Source organism: Cynocephalus volans, chromosome 3 (genome assembly GCF_027409185.1).
Source record: "Cynocephalus volans isolate mCynVol1 chromosome 3, mCynVol1.pri, whole genome shotgun sequence".
Lineage (NCBI taxonomy): Eukaryota > Metazoa > Chordata > Mammalia > Dermoptera > Cynocephalidae > Cynocephalus > Cynocephalus volans.
The window spans coordinates 184,065,946-184,088,932 of NC_084462.1; the positions used below are offsets into that span (position 1 = coordinate 184,065,946).

A 22,987-nucleotide genomic window follows, 5' to 3' on the forward strand; every position below is an offset into this window, starting at 1 on the left:
CAAGGTCCAGGGCTTGATCCTTGTACTGGCCAGCTGCCAATAAATAAATAAATAAAAAGTCACATTAAAATTCTGGGGTTAAAAACTTACTAGCAGTGCTCAACACCAGATTTGAGATTCCAGAAGAAGAAATTTTAAACTAGAGTTTTAATAGAAATTAACAAATTTGAAGAACAGAGGGAAAAGATTGATTGAAGAAAAGTAAACACAGCCTCAGAGATCTGTGGGATAACATTAATCATAAGAGCGAGAGGCAGAAAATATATAGTTGAAGAAGTAATGGCTGAAAATAATCTACAGATCCAAGGAGCTCAACAAACCCTGCGTAGGATACACAAAGAGATTCACACCTTAACACACCATAGTCAAAACACTTAAGAGAAAGAGACCCATCACATGTAAGGGCACAAAAATACAATTAACACCTGACTCCTCATCCGAAACCATGGATGCCAGGAGGAAGTGGAACAATATATTCAAAGAGCTGAAAGAAAAATGTTGTCAACCAAGAATTTGCTATGTAGCAAACTATACTTCAAAAATAAAACCAAAATAGGCTGGCTGGTCTGCTCAGTCAGTTACAGCACAGCATTGATAACACCAAGGTCAAGGGTTCAGATCCCCTTACCAGCCAGCCGGCCAAAACAAACCAAAGTAAAGGCATTTCCAAATGAACAAAGACTGAGAAAAGTCATTGCTAGCAGATCTGCCTTAGAAGAAATGCTAAAGAAGTTCTTCAGGTTGAAAGCGACTGACACCTGACACTAACTCAAATCCACAGAAAGAAATGAAGAATGCAGAAAATGGTAAGTATGTGGCCAAATATAAATGACTCTATATTTTTTTCTCATTTCATCTCCTAAGTTCTTTAAAAGACACCAGATTATATAAAGCAAGAGTTGGCAAACTTTTCTTGTAAAAGGCCAGATAGCAAATATTTCAGGTTTCACAAGCCATGTGATCTCTGTTGCCGCTCTGTGATTGTTGTGTAGAAGCGGCTGAAGACAATACATAACTGAACGTGCATGATTGTGCTTCAATACAACTTTACCTATAAAACAGGGAGCAGGGGTGGGCTAGTTAGCTCAGTAGGTAGAATATGGCACTGGCAACACTGAGGTCACGGGTTCGGTTCCCCTAACTAGCCAGCTGCCAAAAAAAAATAAAATAATATAAAAAGAGAGAGAGAGAGAAACAAATGGAGCAGGCTGAATTTAGAACACAGGCTGTGAACCCCTTACATAAGGTGGTAATTCTAACACCGTACTGTTGGGATTATGACATATACAGATGTCATATATATGTGACAATGATAACAAAAAGAGGGTCAGGAGAGGAGATATGCTGGATCAGAGCTTCCATATTTTACCAGAAGTAAGCTGGCATTGCCTGGGGCTGGGAGTGGGTACTGACTGTAAACAGGGTTGAGAGAATTTTGAAGGTGATGGAAATGTTCCAGAACTCGATTGAGGTGATGGTTACTTTAGTAACAAAGTTACTAAAAATGATGGAATTGTCCATTTACAGTGGGTGGATTTTATGGTTTATAAGTCATACTTCAATGAAGCTGTAAAAGAAGAAGGTAACTAACTGTAAAAAACAAAAGTCATAAAGTGTAGCAGTTAACAAATGGAGAGGTAAAGCAGGTACCAACCGGAATGTGTGGGGTGGGGCTGGGGCAATAGAAGCTGCTGTTGTAAAGTTCTTACATTACACAGTGCTGGAAGCAGTCTGGTGCTATTTAAAGGTATACTGTGATGAGGTAAAGTTACATAGTATAAACCATAAAGCAACAATTTAGAAAATAAAAATATGTATACCTAGTAAGCCAGCAGTGGAACTAAAATGGAATACTAAAATACATATCATAGATAAATATATATCACTTCTGTATTTACATATATTACTGTTTATATATGTTTATTTATATTCAATTAATCCAAAAAAGAAGATAAAGAAAGAGAGAAAGAGGAACAAAGAATGGGTGGGAAAAAACAGAAATCAATTAGCAGGATGGTAGGATTTAAATCCAACCACGAGGGCTGGCCAGTTTAGCTCAGTTAAAGCACAGCCTAATAACACCCAGTTCAAGGGTTTGGGTCCTCACATGAGCCAACTGCCAATAAATAAATAAACAAACAAACAAACCCAACCACGTTGACAATTACATTAACTATAAATGGATTTAAAACTTCAAACAGAAGGTAGAGACTGTCAGAGTAGATGAAAAAGCAAGACAGTTGCATGCTGTCTCCAGCAAATGAACTGTAAGTGTGAAGATGTGGGTAGCTTAAAAGTGAGGGAGGGACTGGCCAGTTAGTTCAGCTGGTTAGAGCATTCTTATAACACCAAAGTCAAGGTTCAGATCTGAACTGGCAGTCACCAAAAAAAAAGAAAGAAAGAAAAAGGAAAGAAAAATGTATACCATGAAAAACTCATAACATTTCATAATGATTAAGGTAAGAATTCATCAAAAAACACAACAAACCTAAATCTGTTTTTAAAAACAGTAGAGTGAAAACTGGCAAAACGGAAAGCACGAACAGAAAAATCCACCATGACAGCAGGAGACGTGAACAGGCCTGTCAGCCTTACGAAACAGACCAGGTGAGGCTAAGGAATGCGTGAGCCCCCGGCAAACCCCAAGAACATGTGGGCACTCCCCCTGACAACAGCCAAACACGCCCTGCTCTCAGGTACACGTGGGACGCTCATCAGGGCAGACTGCATGGTGGCGCATAGAAAATGTCTTAAACTTAAAATAATTTAAATAATACCAGGCATTTTCTCTGAAACCCCCCCCCGGGGTAGACACATGTGTGGTAGAAATATATAGATCAATGGAACAGAATATGAAATCCAGAACAGACCCACCCTTTACATGGCCAATTATTCCTGACAAGGCAGCCAAGTTATTTCAATAGAAAAAGAAGTCTTTTCACCAAATGAGACCTGGACATCCGTTTGGAAAGAAATGAACCTGGGCCCTTACATCACATCACGGATAAAAATGAACTCAACGTGAATCGCAGGCAGTCGGTTAGAGCGTGGTGCTGATGAGTCATAGAGCTAAATGTAAGACCGAAAACTCTGAAATTGCCAGAGAAAAACAGAAGAAATTCTTTGCCACCTTGAAGGATGCAAAGTTTGCCTAGACGGGATACAAAGGTGTGAATCATACAAGGAAAACTGATAAAGTAGAGTTTATCATGATTTAAAACGTCTGGTCCTGAAAGCCATTCCTAAGGGGAATGCAGTCAGCTCACGTACCTGCCAAAGCGCATGTATCCAGAACTCGTACAACTCAGTGCAAGAAGACAAAAAATTCGATTAAAAACAGGCAAGAGATCTGAACAGACATTTCACAAAAGAAGATGTACAAATGGCCAATAAGCACAAGAAAAGATGGTGGACATCCTCAGTCATTGGGGAAATGCAAATTAAAACCAGAAGAGAAATCCCAGAAATAGACTCGTCCAAAAATAAAGCAGTGGGAAAGGAATGATCTTTTCAATGAACGGTGCAGGGTCCCCTGGATATCCACTTGGAAAAATATCAACATTACGTCCGATTTAGCGATTACCTACCAGCTCTCTGAGGTTTAGCCCTCTTGCACCACCCCGGCCGCTCCACAATTCCCTGCTCGGTGCTTCTTCAATAGTTATAGGACATTTTTAATTACATCAAGATTCGGTGACAGTTATCATTATGCAAATATTTAGAACTGACTTTGTAATATTCTAGTTATATTTTCTTGTAGTTTTTTGGTTTATCCCTATATTAAAAATTGCCTCCTTGTTTATTCTTGCTTAGTTTTCTATGTGTCATCCACATCCACAAACCAGGCCAGAGCTGAACAACGTGCTCTCAGTAGGATCAAGAGCATTCTGCTCTTCCTGCCGTGCCCGCTAGGACCCTCCACCGTCCGTCCCCTGTCCCCAGTCCAGGCCAGCTGCTCTCAGGCCGGAACGTGTGGCTGTGGCGCTGGGATTCCTCCCTTTACTTCTGTTCCCTACCAGACCCTGGATCCTGTGCTGTTCTCTCGCTGTCTCTCTCCTCTTTCTCCTTTGCCCTAATGAACGACCTTTCCTCCCTGTTTTTGGTTTGGTACAGCCTTCAGAATTCAGTAGGAAAACCTCCGCCGACCCCCCTCAGCCTGGCACCCTCCGGGCAGGCAGCTCTTCCAGCTCTCTCTGCTCTGCTAAACCGGCATGGACGCACTGCTGAGCCGTGCTGCCTAACCTGGCTGATATCTCCCTGGGAAGTCTCTGAGTTTATACTGTTTTTACTCCTTACTGTCATTTTATCTGAGTGTTGGGAGGAAGCAGAGACTTATACATGTGTTCAGTCTTCCAGGAAAGAATATTAATCTAGACCGCTACTTCAGCCACAGAAAATATTAATTTCATGCAGACTGTAGATCCAAAGTGGAAGGTTTAACAACAAAGCTTCCAGAAGATTAATAGCAGTTACTCTGGGGTAGGGAAAAAATTCTTAAACAGAATGAAAAACAAATCAGTAGCAAGAAGGGAAATGACCGGAAACTGGTCTATCCATTGTATAAGGAAGAATGTACTAATGATCCTGATTCGAACACCACATACTGCACACAGGTATTGATATTCAATGCTGTACCTCACAGGTATGTACAATCAACTATGTTCCAATAAAAATAAATTTAAAAAATAATAACAATCAGAGTTACCATTAACCCTTTAAAAAATTCATTCATTCACAAAGTTAGGAGCTTCTGGTCACCGAAAGACACCACAGAGGGTGCACAGTCAACCTGCAGAATGACCGAAGACACCGCAGTGACCGAAGACACCGCAGAGTGACCGAAGACACCGCAGAGTGACCGAAGACCCCCGCAGAATCACCAAAGACCCCCGCAGAGTCACCAATGACCCCCGCAGAGTCACCGAAGACCCCCGCAGAATCACCGAAGACCCCCGCAGAGTCACCGAAGACCCCCGCAGAGTCACCGAAGACACCCGCAGAATCACCGAAGACCCCCGCAGAGTCACCGAAGACACCCGCAGAATCACCGAAGACCCCCGCAGAGTCACCGAAGACCCCCGCAGAATCACCGAAGACCCCCGCAGAGTCACCGAAGACCCCCGCAGAATCACCGAAGACCCCCGCAGAGTCACCGAAGACACCCGCAGAGTCACCAAAGACCCCCGCAGAATCACCGAAGACCCCCGCAGTCACCGAAGACCCCCGCAGAGTCACCGAAGACCCCCGCAGAATCACCGAAGACCCCCGCAGTCACCGAAGACCCCCGCAGAGTCACCGAAGACCCCCGCAGAGTCACCGAAGACCCCCGCAGTCACCGAACACCCCCGCAGAGTCACCGAAGACACCGCAGAGTCACCGAAGACCCCCGCAGAGTCACCGAAGACCCCCGCAGAGTCACCGAAGAACCCCGCAGTCACCGAAGACCCCCGCAGAGTCACCGAAGACACCGCAGAGTCACCGAAGACCCCCGCAGAGTCACCGAAGACACCGCAGAGTCACCGAAGACCCCCGCAGAGTCACCGAAGACCCCCGCAGTCACCGAAGACCCCCGCAGAGTCACCGAAGACCCCCGCAGAGTCACCGAAGAACCCCGCAGAGTCACCGAAGACCCCCGCAGTCACCGAAGACCCCCGCAGAGTCACTGAAGACACCGCAGAGTGACCGAAGACACCGCAGAGTCACCGAAGACCCCCGCAGAGTCACCGAAGACACCCGCAGAGTCACCGAAGACACCCGCAGAGTCACCAAAGACCCCCGCAGAGTCACCAATGACCCCCGCAGAGTCACCGAAGACACCCGCAGAGTCACCAAAGACCCCCGCAGAGTCACCAATGACCCCCGCAGAGTCACCGAAGACCCCCGCAGAATCACCGAAGACCCCCGCAGAGTCACCGAAGACCCCCGCAGAGTCACCGAAGACACCCGCAGAGTCACCGAAGACCCCCGCAGAGTCACCGAAGACACCCGCAGAATCACCGAAGACCCCCGCAGAGTCACCGAAGACCCCCGCAGAATCACCGAAGACCCCCGCAGAGTCACCGAAGACCCCCGCAGAATCACCGAAGACCCCCGCAGAGTCACCAAAGACACCCGCAGAGTCACCAAAGACCCCCGCAGAATCACCGAAGACCCCCGCAGTCACCGAAGACCCCCGCAGAGTCACCGAAGACCCCCGCAGAATCACCGAAGACCCCCGCAGTCACCGAAGACCCCCGCAGAGTCACCGAAGACCCCCGCAGAGTCACCGAAGACCCCCGCAGTCACCGAAGACCCCCGCAGAGTCACCGAAGACACCGCAGAGTCACCGAAGACCCCCGCAGAGTCACCGAAGACCCCCGCAGAGTCACCGAAGAACCCCGCAGTCACCGAAGACCCCCGCAGAGTCACCGAAGACACCGCAGAGTCACCGAAGACCCCCGCAGAGTCACCGAAGACACCGCAGAGTCACCGAAGACCCCCGCAGAGTCACCGAAGACCCCCGCAGTCACCGAAGACCCCCGCAGAGTCACCGAAGACCCCCGCAGAGTCACCGAAGAACCCCGCAGAGTCACCGAAGACCCCCGCAGTCACCGAAGACCCCCGCAGAGTCACTGAAGACACCGCAGAGTGACCGAAGACACCGCAGTGACCGAAGACACCGCAGTGACCGAAGACACCGCAGAGTGACCGAAGACACCGCAGAGTGACCGAGGACACCGCAGAGCCTCCGACCCAGAATGTACGAAGAATTCTCTCGAACCAAAGGAAAAAGACAAGACACCCAATGGAAGCTCGGTCAGAAGACGCCGGGCGGGCGGCCACGGGAGAGGACAGCCCGGTCGATGGACCCGTGGACGGGTGCGCAGCCCTGGTCGCAGGGCGGTGCCCTCAAAGCCGCTCCCGGGGACCAGCTGGCTGCGCGGGAGCGGCCGGCTCTGCTGCCCGTCGGGGCGGAGGTGGCTCTGGGAGAAGGCCCGGCGGTGCCCACCGCAGCCCGCAGCCCGCGCCATGGCACAGCGACGCCACACGCAGGAGACGGCGACAGAAAAGCAGACACGTGCCCAGAACGCTCCCCAAGGACGTGCACGGAAACGCGCGTCTGGGCACCGTCTGGGCACCGTCAGAAAGGCTCGAGCGCCCACCGGCAGCAGAACGGGGCGCGCGCCGCCGAGCGTGAGTGGCAGTGAGGAGCGCCGTCCTCGTGGTCGCCCTGCAAGCGCCCAGCAGCGGTGGGGCAGGGCCCCGGGGTGACGAGGGTCTGCTCCTCAGCCAGGCCCCTGGTCCCTAGGGTGTGTCCACGACTTGTACCCTTTCTCAATTAAGAAAAATGATTTTTTAATTCTCTGTAAAATCAAACAAGATTATAAACTTTATGCCAATAAATCTGAAAATTTAGACAAATTGGACACATTCCTAGAAAAACACACTGCCGAAAAGGCACAAGAAGAATTAGACAATCTAAATAGTTCTGTAACAATTTAAAAACCAAATCCCTTATTGAAAACCTTCCCCAAACAGAACTCCAGGCCCAAACCCCCCTGAATCACATGAAATAGTCAAAAGAAGGGACAACATCAACCCTGGCACGCCGGCCTGGGTCCCAGGGACTCCCTCCAGCCGTGTGATATGCGCATTACTGGTGACCGAGGAGGCACGAGCGCCCGCCCCCAGCCCTGCTGCAGGCCTGACCAGGGGCCTGGAGACGCACACAGGCTGCACAGACGCTGGCTGCTGGCAGGGCCCCGACTGGGAGGAGCATGTCCCTGCCCACGGGGAGGGCATCTGGCCCGGGCGCTGCCCCATGAAGGAGTTGGGAAGCCCGTCCTGGCAGGAGTCTGGGTTTGGCTGCTGCTCTCTGGCCAGTGTGCTCTGTGACCCTGAGCAAGCCTGTCCCCTCTCTGAGCTGATTTTCCCATGGATGTCAGGGGCCACTGAGCCCACCCTGACAGTGAGTGTCAGGTCATGGAGATACCTTTCCCCGGAGGTACCCCAGGGCCATGCCTGCTCATCCAAGACCACCTGGACCTGCGCCAGCACCTGCCACTCCCTCACTTCCTCTAGGACCCTGCTTGGCCCATCTGCAAAATGTCTCATGGCTTGGCCCCCTTCTGGCCCTGGTCTGGGGTCTGGGAGAGCAAGGGCCTGGTGTCTCCTGGGAGGCTCTCCCAGGGAAGGTGGAAGGAGGAGATGAGGGCAGGCAGGGCTGGGTCGGTGCCAGGAGGTGTCAGAACTTACCCCCACCTCCTTCCTACAGCTCCAGCGGCCAAGCCCAGACCGCTGGCCTGCAAGACCCCTCAGGAAAGCTACAACCTCATCGGTTTTTCCCATCTGCAAAATTGACCTTGGGAAGGGTGTCAGCCCAAGAATCAAATATCACTGCCCTCACCCCATTCCCTCCCAGGCCCCTCCTCCCTAATCTGGCGGTGGAAGGGAAAGACCCTATGTCCCTCCTGCTGCTCTGTCCTGGGCCACCACGGGCCCAGGCCTCATGTCCCCATGATCCATCTCACTCACCATGGCCACCCAGACACCGCCCCTAACACCCAACAGGGCTCCCTTGCTTCCCCCAGGACGCCATCCCCCCTCCAGACCTGGACCACAGCCTCCCAGATAGCTACCAGTCCCTCCAGCCCATGCCACGCACCTCTTGCCTCCTCGCTGGCCCTGCAGTGCAGAACCCCCCACCCCTACCAGGGCTCCCCAGCACTCCCCCAAAGGACCACCCTGAGTCCTGTGGCCCTGCTCTGAGCCCACCTTGCGTTCCAGACCCATCATGACTGCATGAGGAAGGAGGGGCATGAAGAGGAGGGGAACGTGGTGGGGGACACAGAGGAGGGGACTCTCAGCACTGCCATGGCAGTAAGAGGTGCAGCCAGAGCCTGCCCACCACTAACCCTGCTCCCCTTCATGGAAGCCAAGGGCAAGGGCAGGTGAGCCCACACTGTGGGCCTCAGTTTCCCTTCCTGTTCTGCCCAGATTCCTAAGGTGGGTGCCCAGGAGGTAGCACATGAGGAACCTGAGGCTGGGAGAAGGGAAGCCGCTGACCCAAGGGGGTTCAGCCAGTAGGGGTGGAGGTGGGAATGTACGTGGCAGGGGCTGAGTCCACATGTGGTCAGGGTCACAGTCACGGGCACATCTGTGCTGGGCTACTCCCTGCCCCTGCCCCCACCCGCTGCCCAGCTTGTGGGGGCAGAGGAAGGTCCCTGGGCTGATTGGTCTGTGCTGCTTCCCCAGTCTGGGGACAGGGCCTGGGGCCCTCAGGGAGGAGGGGCTCATGCTTCAGCCCAGGCTGGGGTCCCAGGCACTGCCCCAGCAGAGGGGCTGGGAGGTCTCAGCCACTCCTCAGGGCTACCCAGACACACAACCGCCATCTGTCCCTCCAGAGCCTCTGCAGCCACTCCTCTGGGTCAGACAGCAAAACCAGAGCCCAGTGGCAGGCCCTGTCCCTCAGAAAGGGGGACCCCCTAGGCAGGGGAGCACAGACCTGCCAGCGAGAAGGGCCGTGCACTGGGTGGGGTGTGCTAGGGTGGACGCCACTGCGGGAGGCCCCAGGGGACCTGCCCCTGGCCCTGAGAAGCTGCACCCCAAATCTGCTGCAAGGGAGTCTGGTGGGTGTTGAGGAAAGGGGCTGACAGCTGGGAGGGAGGGGGGAGCCCTGGGCACGCCCTGCGCTGGGAACCCAGGAGTGGGAGGGAGGGCAGGAGGCGGCATGACCCGCCCCGCTCTGCAGCGCACCCACCCTCACAGCCCCTCCAGGAGCAACTACTCCCACACCCGCTGCAGGAGTGAAGGGCAGGGGCTCAGGGAGGTGGCATGAGCAGCCCACGGCCACACACTGGGGCGTTGCCAGGGCCCCTCTGCACAAACAGGAAGGGGGAAATCCTGCCCGCTGCAGGATAAGGCTGCCCAGCCAGCCCTGCCAGCCTCAGGCCTGCACCCCTGGGGAGGGAGGGGGAGGAACCCCAGTCCCCTCCCCCACCAAGAGCACTGTCCTCCTAGCCCACCTCGGCCCCACCATGCCCCGCCCCACTGTCTGGCCCTCCCTGAAAAGCCCTGTAAACAGCCCAGCCCCAAGCATAGTCACCCAAATAATGACCCTGGCTGCTGATAGTCGCCACTTTACGAGGAGGTTGTGGAGGTGGCAGGCCTGGGCCAGGCCCAGCAGGTCTGGCTGCTGGCACCTGGTGCCACCCTAAACGCCCTTCCCTTCCTCCTCTCTGGTGCCCAGGGCTCTGCTGGGGGTGGACACGTCCTGCTGGGCTGCAGGCGTCCATCCGCCCCTTCCACACGGCATCAAACACATCATTAATGTCTCACTCCTGCAGGGACAAACTTCACCCATGTCAGCCCCTTATACTCCAGGGTGGTGCTGGGGGAGTGAGTGGGGTGGGTGGGGGTGGGCACCACACAGAAGTCCCCTAAGCAGAGACTGCCCCTGGGCCCAGAAAAGCTGCATTCCCAGAAACCTGAATGTTCTAGGGCAGGTCTGAGCAGGTGGGGCCCCAGGAAGTGTGTCTGGGGGAGGGGCAGATGCTGGCCTGGGGACCAGGGGAGGGAGGAAGGACACAGGTGCAAGGGGTTGCAGAAGGAGACATACTGCCACCTGTCCACAGGGCCCGCCAGAGCTGAGGACGTGCCAGCCAGCCGCCAGCGCACTGGGAGCTCTTGGAGGGCCCAGAGCAGTGCCATGGGGGGTGAGAGGTGGGGCATTTTGCTTAAACAAAACCCAAGTTTGCATCCAAATTGGCTGTCCCAGGGTCCAGCTCCTGCCTCCAGGTGGCTAGGGATGGTGGGCACATTTGCATATTGCCAGGGCAATGGGGGACTCTGGGGACAGGGAGACTGGCAGGGAGATTTGTAAGAGCCCTAGATGGGGCTTCTGAGCTGTCCTGCAGCCTGTGAGGTCCATCCTGGGGGGGCAGCAAGGCTCACTCCGGGTTTGTGGGGGTTGCACATGCTCATGTGCAGGGGTGTCTGTGCACATGTCTGTCTGGCTTGGCCCCTCCCTCTGAACTCCAGTGGACAGCCCAAGTGGGCGGGAGCCCCCAGGCAGGCTCAACCAAGGGGTCGCTGTCCACACAGGCACACATGCCCACACACACGTACACTCGGGCCTCGCCCCATCCTGGAACCTCACGAGGAAAGTGCGGCTGGGCTGACTGTCATGAGACCTTCAGACTTTCTGAAGCAACGCCCGCAGGCAGTGGAGGGCCCGCCCACCCCTCCCCAGTGTTTCCCAGATAATTCTCCAGATGAGGGGGGCAGAGCCATCTCCAGGAGGCTGGCCAGGCTCTTGCCTCTTCCTGCAAGGTGGGGCGAGGGGACCCGCTGCAATCATGGGCTATTAACCTCACCCTCTCCTGAAACAACCTTCCATGGCTCCCTGGTGCTGTCCCTCGGTCAGCCTGGCCTGGAAACCTCTCCATTCCTGCCCCAGCCAACATCTGCAGCCTCCCAACCCATGCCACTCCTACCTCTGGACTTGTCTCCTCCACTGGGCAAACTCACACTGAGCTTGGCAACCCTGCCAGTGCTACTGGACATTGCCCAGGCCCTGGTGCCCAGAACACTTTGCTCACCAAGCACTCAGAGCCTGAAACACAGTTGGTGCATAATAAATGCTAGTGCCAGGAGTGGGATGGGAGAGCAAGGGAAGGAGCCGGTCAGATTTCCTGGAGAAGAGCAAATCCCACTCAGCCTGCAGGTGAGGCCAACATACGGGGCTGGGAGGGGCAGCAGGTGGGCCCAGTTCAGCTCTTTCTGCACCTGCAGAGACAAGGCACAGGGCAAGCACACCAGCCCACCAACTCCAAGGGGTTCAGTGGCCCTGAGGAGCTCCCCATGCTCCTGTCCACCCCAGAAGGGACCAGTCAGCCCAAGTCTGCTTCTCTGGGCTGAAAGGCCAGCACCCCGGATGCTCAGGACTGTGTGAGTCATGATGGGCAGCCCACCGACCCAGGTCCCCACAACCCACCTGGAGGTACCCTCTACAATCACCCCAGGGTCCCTGGTGCACCAAACAAGAGCAGCGGCCACCATCAGAGGATCCCTCCACAGGCATCACAGCCCAGCCACAGGGATATGTGGGTCCTGGGGCTGAAACAGCTGTGCCAGGGCGCTGGGCATCAGCCTCCCCCATGGCCCAGGCTCCCTCCAAACAAGCCACTGTCCCCCATCTGCCCAGGGCCAGGGGCAGCTCAGAGTCCTGCTGCACAGCTGCACACGCAGGGTCTCAGACGGCACTATGGCTGCTCCAGGAGCTGGCAGGTGTGGGGTGCCACTCCAGGGCCTCCTGCCTGGTTCACAGGACTTTCAGGATCGGGACAGTCCCTCCTTGACATCCCTGCCCAGCCTGGAAGGCCCTGGCCCCATGAACCGACACCCCTACCCCTCCAACGTCAGCTGGAGGCAAGGGCGGGGGCAGGGCAGGGGGCCAGGGAGGGCCCAGCCCAGCTCTGCCCCTCCAGCCCTCTCGCCAGCAGCCTACCCGGCCCCCACAGACCTGCTGAGTGGTGAGGCGGGCAGGTGTCCCAGGGCTGAACCAGGACGGGGGCAGGGGCAGGGCACAGCGGGCTTACCGAGGAGGCCGCAGACGCTCTCTCAGCTTGCCCAGAAGTGAAGATCCCCAAGCTGGCCGCCGCCCTCGGCCGCCGCGCCCCTCCCTGGTTCCTCCCATCCACGGCCCCTCCCCACATTGCCCCTCCTCTTGGCCACCTCCTGGGCAGGCTCAAAGCCCTGCCAAGACCCCCATGCCCCACTAGAGGGAGTGGGCGGGTCCCCTTGCAGGTCACGAGCTGGGCCAGTCCCCCCAACGCTCAGTATCTTGGACCTGGGGAACCCACCCTGAGTGCCCCCCCAGCCTGAGCAGCTGACTGCTGGAGGAAACGCCGGCCTTCTGAGTCACAACCGCCAGCCCTGCCGGGGGAGAGCCAGTGTGCAGGCCAGTCCTGCTGTGTGGACAGACAGGTGGACAGATGCAGGCACAAGGCGGGTCCCTCCCGGCTGGTTGTGCACAGCCCTGCGCCTCCGTTTCCCTGTGGGTGCTAGGGCAGAGGCTCAGAGCTGGCCCGGCTGGAGGTGCCAGGGAGGGGAGGAGAGGCACAGACCAAGGGCAGGACTGAACCTACCTGCCAGTGCCCCTGAGGACCACCCTTCCAGCCACCCTTCCAGCTCTCTCAGCCCAAACTCAGCCCCCACTCCTTAAAGCTCCAGGGTATCGTATGAGCTGGGTGTGGTGGGGCTCCAGAACCAGCATTTTTAACAAGCCTCCCACCTCTCCCAATCACTTAGATACAAGTGGTGGCTGAGAAACACATCCCCCGAGGCTGGTGACCCCACATCACCACTCTCCAGAGCTCCAGCTGCCTTGCCTGCCACCTCCCAGTCTCTTTTCCCTGCCATCCCTAGGACTCTCAGCCCCAGCGTCTCCCAGGTCTTGGTGGCCAGCAGGCCCAGGCAGGACCCCGCCAGCTGTGCTATCTGTAGATCTCCTGCTGGGATCCCAGGGCTGCCACGCCCTGTGCCCATGGCCAGTTGGGGCAGGGCCCAGCTGGCTTGGGCACCTGCACCCCACAGGCAGGCTGAAGCAGGCCCACCCAGCAGAGGGGCCCAGCCAGGGCTCGAGGGCAGTGAGGGGTCAGACCCAGCCCCAGGAGGTCAGCAATGGTAATGGCCCACACTCACACCCCTGCCCACCATGCCAGGCCCTGGACAGTGATGGCGGCCCAGAGACGGGGGCTTCTTGGGACAGTTGAGGGAGCCGAGAAGGCAGGAGCGGCCCCCAGACAGGTCAGAGGTCTCCAAGGTAGGGAGAAGTCTCCGCCCCAGCCTGGGGCAGGGAGCCCCAGTGGACAAATGGAGTGAGGGAGGCCCCTGGGGACACCTCCTGGAAGGCGAGGGACCAGCAACTAGGTGCCCACTCAGCCCCCTCCACCCCGCCCCAGAAAGGCTGATGTGAAAACCTAACGGTCAAGAAGGCAGAAGAGCTCTCTTCACCCTGACACAGGAAAGCTGGCCGCTGCTCCTGGCACCTGCACCTGCTCCTCAGCCCCCACTCCCAGACAGCTCTCACCTGGGAATGCTGTTTACAGCCGACACCCCACCCGACTGTCAACCCCCAGGGCAGGGCAGGGCACGGCAGGCAGGCTGGCTGAGTCAGCTGGAAGGGGCCGGCTGGCTGACACCACCCACCTCCTTCTCTCCTGAGCCCGGGCACCCCCTCTCCCTGGGGGTCCCAAGCCAATCAAGCAACACCCATCCTCCTGAGGACCACCTCCAAAGCACCTCCTGGTTCTGGCCACCTTGCCCTGGACGGCCCCGCAACTCACCCTCCCGGACCCCAGACCATGGCAATAGCATTTGTCGGGGTCCCCACCTCAGCCGGGCCCACCTCATGACAGCCAGAGGGAGGTACCCCCCAAAGCTAGCCCACTGCTGGGCAGCCAGTGTCATCCCCGCAGCCCGGGGTGGGGCATGCCCTGTCCTCCTGGCTGACCCCTCCCCAACATTGGCTCTGCCATGAGGCCCCGCTGCACCCCCCATCCAGGCCCTCTCCAGGCTCCACGTGTGTGCACATGCAGCTTGTTCTGCCTGGGGTGCCCCTCCAGCTCAGACCCTGGGCTCTCTGCCCCACCAGGCGGCCAGCACCAATGAGCACTGGGACGCAGGAAGGGAAGGGGTTGGGTAGACACACAGGGCTCTGGGCTCAGGACCACTGGGATGGCAAGAGCCGGGGGCCACCCCTCACTCTCTGCCCCTGGCTGCTGTCCAGACCTGCTGGGGACACACCAAACTCCTTGAAGGCCAATGGGGGTCAGGGCCTTGGCACCTGCCTCCACTCCAGGGACCCCACCCACTGGGCTCCTGGCTGCATGTGGCCAGCCTCGGTGGTCAGGCAGGTGTTGGGTCAGCCGAGGGGCAGCGGACAGGGGGTCTGCTGAGCCACCAGCTCATGGAACCTGAGATCTGGGCTGCGCCGGCAGTGCTGGCTCAAAGCCACCTGGATCCCGGGACAAGCTGGAAGTTGCCATGGGAGCTCGGTGGCCGGCGGGCTGGGTGGGGCCGGGGCGGCTGATGGTGAGTCAGCCAGGAGGAGGCCGAGGCGTGGAGCAGCGTTCCCAGGGCATGTGTCACAGGGGAGCCTGCGGAGCTGCTGCCTCCCAGGAGCAAGGCCTGCCGGAGAGGGAGCCGCCCATGAGGGCCCGCAGTCAGGCGCCCCCTGGGGAGGCCATCCTCTACCCCACCCGCGGTGGTGAGCCAGCCTGGCAGCTCTCAGGGAACAGGAATGTTGGCCAGGGGGTCAAGGGAGGCCTGGGAGGGGGCCAAAGCACCCAGAACCCAATGCCCTGCAGGCTCTGACCACCACCCCCGTAGCAGGCAGAGGACTGAGGGCTCAAGGCCCAACAAAGGGGCCTTGTCTCAATGGGGTGGGGCTGAGTCACCAGGGCCTCCCGCCCATCAGACACCAGCCCCTGGGCAGCCCCGAGCAGGCTGGGCTCAGCACTGGACAGGGGGCCTGAGTGAGCCCGTGCAAACCCCTGTGCTGACAGCAAGGCCGAGGCCCAGAGGAGGCCTCCCAGGGGTCCTGTCCTTTTCCATGTCCCTGGCACCCCCGGATGCTCCTTTCTGCCTCAGATGTCCCCCCGGCAATGGACCCCACATCCGGCGCCGTGTCCAGGCAGGAGTGTGTCCCCGACTCCTGCTCCGGAACAGCCTGTGCTTCGGCTCACGGCCAGCGGCTCTGCCTCCCACCCCCCCGCCGTCAGCCCTGGACGAGAGGTGCCTGCAGGAAGAGGTGCCCCAGAAAGCTCTCCGGAGAGGGGGGCTGCAACACCCCCCCACCCTCACAAGGTGTCCGTGAGGGGCCGCAGCCCAGGCGGGGCCAGGCCGGGCAGGGCAGGACGCAGCCAGCCCGCAGGGCGGCGGCTGCAAAGACTTCTGCAGCGTCCGGGGTGCGGGGGAGAGGGGAGCACCACCTCCTGGGCCCAGCTCCATTTTTCCATTTTAGAAAGTGCTTCTGACTATTAAATATTTATCCCAGCAAGGAGGGCCTTGGCTCCTGGCCAGCTTGTGGCTTCCAAAAAAAGAAAAATACAGAGAAACCTGGAGGCAGAGACGGGGCAGGCAGGGCCTGGCAGAGATACCGCTCACAGGCTCCCAGCTTGACCAGGGACCCCCAGCCACCCTTGGGGGGTAATCAAGGTCGGGGGGAGTGTGTCCATCTATGGCTTCCTGTCCATGCCATGCCCCCTCTGAGTTCACCCGGCCTCCCCTCCCTCAATCCCTTTACTCCCCTTCACCCCTGCCCCATTCTCCCACCAGGTAGTTCCCCCAGACCCACGCCATTAAGCCACCTGCAGCTCCCCTGTGACGCACTCTCTGCAGGCCTCTGCACACACTGTCCTTTCTGGCCTCGACCTTCTTTTTAGGAAATGCTCCTGGTTTCCACGGGGCTGGCCCTTCCTCCAGGAAGCCCTCCACGACTGCTCTGCGCACCCGAGGTGGTACTGGTCACGGAAGCAGTGCTGAACGTGTGAATCCCTGCTCTGATCATTCATGACCTCCCAGTTCCCAGGGTCCCTGGGACACACTGACTCTGGGTGGCCCTCAGACACAGATGGACAAGTGGACAGGTAGTGAGACAGGCAGACAGGCGGGCATCCCACAACTCACATTATCCCTGGGCGCAGGGTCTACCTTCCCCCAGTCAGAGGACCAAGCTGACTTTTCACTCCTGGAAGGGTGGCAGGGACCCCCAGATGGCCAGTGCCCCACCCCACATACCAGGGTTCAAGGCCTTTCCTCCCTGGCACCTACACTTCCCCACCCCCTGGGCATGCCAGCCCCAAGCCAAACCTGAAATGCAGAAGCCTTCAGCAAAAGGAGTCACAGAAGGAAGGATTCAGGAAAAGTAGGAGTCTGAGGGAGAGCTGGAGTGAGCTCAGCAATCCAGGGGGCCTCTTGGAAGAGGCAGCCCCTACCCCAGCCCAGGATGGAAGACATTGGCCAGACAGAAAGAAGGCAATGAGGGCACTCCTGCCTCAGGCCCTGCCACAGTGAGCCCCCAGCGGGAGTGGGCACGCAGTATCTTGAGCATGGGGGAGTCTGGGATTCTGGGGGCTCTGGGGCATTGAAGCCTCCTGTCCACTCCTGGGCCCCACCCTCCCCCTTTCCTGGGCTGCACCTCCCCTGGGCTGTACCAGGTGGGCACAGCTGAGGCTTGGGCCAGGAGCCAGGACCAGCCCAGCTCTCATCCCTGGGCTATCCAGCTTCAGTTTCCCCACCAGAGAAAGAGCTGGGGGTGTTGGCAGGAACACACACACTGTCACCAGCAGTGGTTTCTGACAATCCACCTCATCAAGGAGAGACACAGCCCAGGATGACCTCTGCTGCCCCTCTCTGGTGCCTGTCCCTGCCCTGACATGCCAGAGCCCCTTTGGCTGTGGTCTGCCTGCCTAATGGGGCAGGGTAGCCACCACCTGTCAGAGCCTTACATCCCTGCCCAAACCATGTGGCATGAGGCTCTGGCCCCTGAGAGCCAGAGGCTCTGCCTGGGTGCATGGATCCACTTCACTGCTCCCAGCCTCAGTGCCCCTGTCTGCAGAATGGGGGTACAGCCTTCCCCAGCGTGGACAGCCAGTCAGGAAGACGACAGCATGATGATGGGAATGCCAGGGCAGGCACTCGGCCTCTATGGCTACACGGCTCCAACTCAGCCCTGGGCAGCTGCATCACTCCTGTTCCCAGATGTGAGATCCAGACCCAGCTCCACAGCAGCTGCCCAGCATGCACTGCTCTTAGGAAAGGCCTCAACCATGCCATGGCCCCTGCTCCAGAGGAGAAACCACACAGATGTCCCCTCACGGTGTCACTGCTCCTGGGGCTTCCCCAGCCTCCGCGGTGGTTTCTTGGAATGTAGTTGGGGCAGGTGTTCAGGCCAAGCCAGGGACTCGAAGGCGCAGGGCAGAGGCCAGGGTTGGGGGAGGGGGGCTCCCTGTCACTCTAGCCGCCCAGGGCCCAGCTCTGCCTCTGGGATGAAACCGGCCTCCCCCTAGGATAGGGAGGGGTGTGACACCCAGCGCGCATCGGGGCTGAACTGGTGGGTGTTACAGTCAGGAGCCCTGAGTGGGGTTGGTGCACCCAGGCGGAGCGCCCTTCCCACGGGAGGGGGAACCAGCAGTGCTGGTCGGGACTCGCCAGGGTGCAGGGAGGCTGGGCGGATCCCTGCGCCGGGACCGCGGGCTCCCTGCGCGGGTGTGTTCCCGGAGCCGCCACCAGGGGGCAGCCTCCCCGCGCAAGCTGGACGGGAGACGCGCGCTCCACCCCCTCCCAGGGCAGAGGGCAGAGGCGGACAGTCTCTGCGAGGGGCGGGCACCTGGGACCTGGCGGGGCTGGCACAGGAGGGCCCGTTTGGACTGGGCGGAAAGACGAGAGCAGGGGAGAGCCTGCCCATCCCTGGCTCGCTGGGAGGGGATTGAGCTGGAAAGGCCCCGGACCGAATCCCCGGGGGTCCTTGTCAGGAATGAGTGTTCCTGTAAAGGGTGGGGAGGGCCTGGGAATCTGCATGTTGGTCAGAATCCCCCAGGGGTCTGACCCTGCAGGTATCCGACCAAAGCCGTAGCAAGAGCCTCTCTGATCTCATTCCCTAAGAGCACATGGTTTTGTAGGCTGGACACAAGGAGAGACTGTCCCGGACAGGTGGGGAACTGCGAAGCCCACAGCAGGAGATAAGGCCCCAGGCTTCTGTGGAGGCAGGGGATAGACAAGATGGTCCCTAGGCCCTGCAGCCCGGGGTGTCAGGGCACCGCGAGTGAGGAAGCCTGTGTGGGAGGGGCCGCTCAGGAGGCTGGAGGCGGAGCAGTGGCCCCCATGGCCTTGGGCCCCCACCCTGCTCCCTCTGACGATGCTGATCCGCAGTGGTGCGGGCCAGGGCCAGCCCACAGATGCACTGGGTCCATCGTTCCCCTGCCACCCTCCAGAGCAAGTCAGGGCACGCCCAAACAGGAGGTCACCTGGGACATTGTGAAGTGGGTGCTGAGGGGCCCAGCCTCCTTGCTCTGGGGGCCCTACAAACCAAGCCTCCCACTCTGGCTCGTAGCTCGCCTGACAGATGGACAGCAGGAGGGGCCTTGGGAGCTCTGCTGCAGCTGGAAGGGCATGCCCGGGTCAGCGGGGCACCCCTCCTGAATCAACGTCAGCATCACCATCATCATCATCATCACCAATCTCTGGTTTCCCCAAGGAGTGGGGTCCGGCCTGCGTCACTGCAGCACAGCCCCAGCCCCCTTGCTGCACTGGCCAGGTGCCCTGGGTGTGGCCAGGCTGCTGCATTACTGACCCAGAGGCTGAGAGAGTGCCCCCTTCCACGCCCCACCCTGCCCTCCAAAATGCTGAGACACCCAGGCCCTGGAACCAGGCCCAGTGCAGGGAAAGACAGATAGACAAAGAGCACCAGGTACCCATTCTGTAGCCAGAGGCTCAGAGGGAGGGGCACCACCCATCCCTGGGGGTCACACCGTGGGCAGCACCCACCTTCCCTTGTCCAGAGCTGGAGAACACTATGTCCTGATCTCTGGCCCCACTCAGACTCCTCACCAAGCCCCAGACCTCAGGACTGACCCTGCCACTGCCACCACCCGGCCAGTGACCCAGCCACAGAGTAGCCACACCATGGACCCAGACCAGTCCAGCCTGGCAGCCTGGACCAAGCCAATATAGCCTTAACTCCTGGTCTAGCCCGGCTGCTTTCCCCAAAAACAGGTCTGAGGGCGGGCCTGGTGGCAGATCCCTAGGGTCCTGGTGGCCCACGTCCCTCACGCCCCCCTCAGACATGCAGCCCTGCCTCGGAGCTCTGCAGCACCTCCCCAGACGTCTGCTTCTCAGACAAGACAACGTGACAGAGAGAGGGAGAGACGGACAGACAGCGAGTGACAGAGCCAGAGGCGGGAGCCACAGAGTGAGGGATAGAGACAAAGTGAGCGGCAGAGACAGAGTGAGAGAAACCTGGAGAGAAGCGGGAGACACAGGGACAGGTCAAAGGCGAGACGCAGGGTAGCCGCAGAGACCCCGAGCAGCCAGCGAGGCCCAGGATCGCGCGCGAGACCCGCCGGCGGGTCCCCGAGGCGCGCCCCCCACCCCGGCCGCGCCGCAGCCCGACCCGCACTGCGCGTCCCGGACACGCCCCGGCGCGCGCCCCCGCGCGGAGCCCACCCGCCCCGAGGGGAGCGGGCTGCAGGCGGGGAGGAGGCGCACCGCTGCCGGGGGCTCCAGGCCAGGTGGGCAGCACCATGTGGAAGCAGTCGCACATCGCGGCGGCCGGGTGCGGGCCGGCGGCGGCCCGTCGCGTCCAGTCGCGGGTCCCGGCTCCGGCGCGCGGGGCGGCCCGGGCGGGCGGGCGGGGGCCGCGCTCTGCCTCCGCTGGCCTGTGCTGCCGCGGGCGGCCGGCCTCGGACTGCGGACAGAGCCCGAGCCTGGAGACCCTGCCGCTGCCGCCAGACCCGGCCCGGGCCCGCCCAGCCAGCGTCCGGCCACTGCGGAGCGAGCGCGCGGGCGGCGCCACTGGCCTCATTCAGCCCATTGGTCGCCTCCCGCCTTGGCCCCGCCCCTTGGCGCGGCCCCGCCCCCAGACGGGCCCAGGCCACGCCCACCAGGCCGTGGCCCCACTGCAGGCTGGCACCGCCCCTAGATTGGCCCCGCCTCACGTCCCCAGCTGACCTGTCTGGATCTAGCGAGTTGACTTTGGACCCCTGCCAGGTTGGGACCTCCAGACCCTCGTACCGAGGCTCCTGGATTTGCCGCTGTCTTCACCGCTCAGTCCAGAGGAAACAGATATTTTAGTCACCTGCTGGGGTGGGGGCAGCCTAGGGGGCGGTAGGAGCGGTGGGAGCCCATGTAGGTGAGGGCATGTGATCTGGACAAGATGCTCCAGGGGCAGGGGAGGACAGAGGGGTGGGGGCAGCTGAGAACACTTAGTGAAGACAAGGTGCCTTGGGTAGCGCTGCAGCAGTGGGCTGTGCAAGGGGGGAGTGCCGGGCACTGGGGGCTGTCTGGAGCCCAGACCCCCCAGCCAGGATTCATCCTTTCATCATAGCTGCGGCCCTGTCCCTGGGCTGCGAGTCTGGCCAAGACACAGGCAAGCCTGCAAAGATGAGGTGTGTTCTGCAGGGCAGTGCTGTGCTGTTGCAGGTGGTGGGTGGGAGGGACCCTGGAAAGCTCCTGGCAGACAGTCTAAGCTAGGACCTTAGGGGCGAGGTGTGAGCCAGGCAGTGCAGGAAGAGTGTTCTGAACAGGGGGAACAGAGTAGTGTGTGTGCAGAGGATGCGGGTAAGAGAGCTGGAGCTGAAAGGCCTGGTGGGGCTGGGGGCAGGGCAGCAAGGCTGCAGAGGATGCTCCCATGGGCAGGAATGCCACCTAAGTCTCCAAGCAGGGTCTGCCAAGGTCCATGGGCGCTGACGAAAGACCTCCCTGGGGGGGTGGGGGGTAACTGCTGAAAGTCAGGAGCAGCTGGACCAGGGAACAATGTGGGAGCCAAAGGATCTCAGGAAATTCTGGAAGCTGGCAGAGGGGACTTGCTGAGGACTGGAGTGGAGAGGGTTGGGGGTCTCCCTGGGCTCTAGATCGCGCCATGCAGAGGGTGGCACATTGGGGGAGCAGGCAGGAAGGGGAGGGTCCCAAAAGAGTTCTGTTTCTGCTGAAGCAGAGTTAGCTGAGACCTGGCCTCCCGTAGACCTGAGGGAGGGCACCGTGGGGGTCAGGAGTGGAGTTCTGCCGGGATGGGGGTGGGGAGCCCAGGCCGGAAAAGAACCAGGAGGGGACAGCCACTGCTACGGAGGACCGTTCCTGGCAATGTGCTGGTGGTGCTGGGCCGGATGGACACACACACACACACACACACGCCCCTTTTCCCGGGGCAGAGAGAAGCCAGGCTGCAACAAGGGCCACAGAGATTTACACACACTTGTCAGCAAGATCACACACTCACAACAGTACAGACACAGATCACCTGGATGTGTCCTGATACACTCAGGCACACACACACAGACGCTTGGGAACACACTCAGGCCCACGTGCATGCATATGCACAACAGTATTCAGACACACGTATGTGTATACACAGGTGCGCACACTCCTGGGCTCACACAGGGACCATGCACAGCCCACAGGGCCCAGGTGAGCCAGCCAGTGGGATGACTCACTCTCGGCAGTTCCCGTTAGCCAGACTGCAGCCACTGGGCAGCCTTCCAGCCCCAGGTCAGACGGACTCTCAAGTCACTGCTGGGAAGAGGCCCTGGCAGCCTCCTTTCCTGGTGGCATGGTGTTTTTCTTTCAGGGGTGAGCAATGTTGCCTGGGGACCAGAGACCCTGCACTGGCTTCTCTCCCTGAAAACCTGGCCTGTTCTGTCTGCCCGGGAGTCAGTCCCTGGTCTCAGGGAGAGAGAGCTGCCTGTGTGCCTGGGTGTGTGTATCTGTCTGTGGCCCTGGGTGTGTCCTGGGAGGGTCTGCCCCAGTCTGTCTGGGGTCTCAGCCTGCCCATCTGTCCTCTGTGTCTGTGAGTCTGGCTGCAGAAGCTTGTGGGTGGGGACCTAAGAACAAGGGCCAATCTTGTGGAATCAAGGACCTCAGGGCACAGACCCAGCTCTATGTCGCCCATCCCACTAGGTATGTGACCTTGGCAAGGTCATGTGGCCCCCTGGGCCTCCATCCAGATGAAGTGGCCTCACTCTGTATGACACATCCTGATTGTCTGACATGATCCACAGGTTGTTGTGGTGACTTTGTGGGGAGGATGAGGATGGAGTCCTGGGTGAGAAGGTGGGGGACCCTGGGCTACCTACATGCTCCCCCTGCCTCTATTCCCCTTCACCAAAATGGAACAGCCCTCAAGGCTCTTAGCGTTCCCCCAACAGGTGGACCCGCGGCGGCTCTGGGGCCCACCATGCATTCTCCTGCACATGCACAGGCCCCACCTCCTTCCTGTGACCACCGTGAT

At 59.1% G+C, this 22,987-nt stretch overlaps 1 protein-coding gene across 1 annotated transcript in view; it reads right to left on the reverse strand.

Annotated features, from left to right (window-relative positions):
• The window catches only part of AHNAK2 (AHNAK nucleoprotein 2), a 44,397-nt gene extending 24,092 nt beyond the window's left edge, over positions 1-20,305 (reverse strand). Inside the window, exon 1 of the mRNA XM_063090316.1 lies at positions 20,251-20,305. Within this exon, the coding sequence (XP_062946386.1) occupies positions 20,251-20,305 (55 nt within the window). The remainder of the gene's footprint in view (positions 1-20,250) is intronic.
• Positions 20,306-22,987: the final 2,682 nt, after the last annotated feature.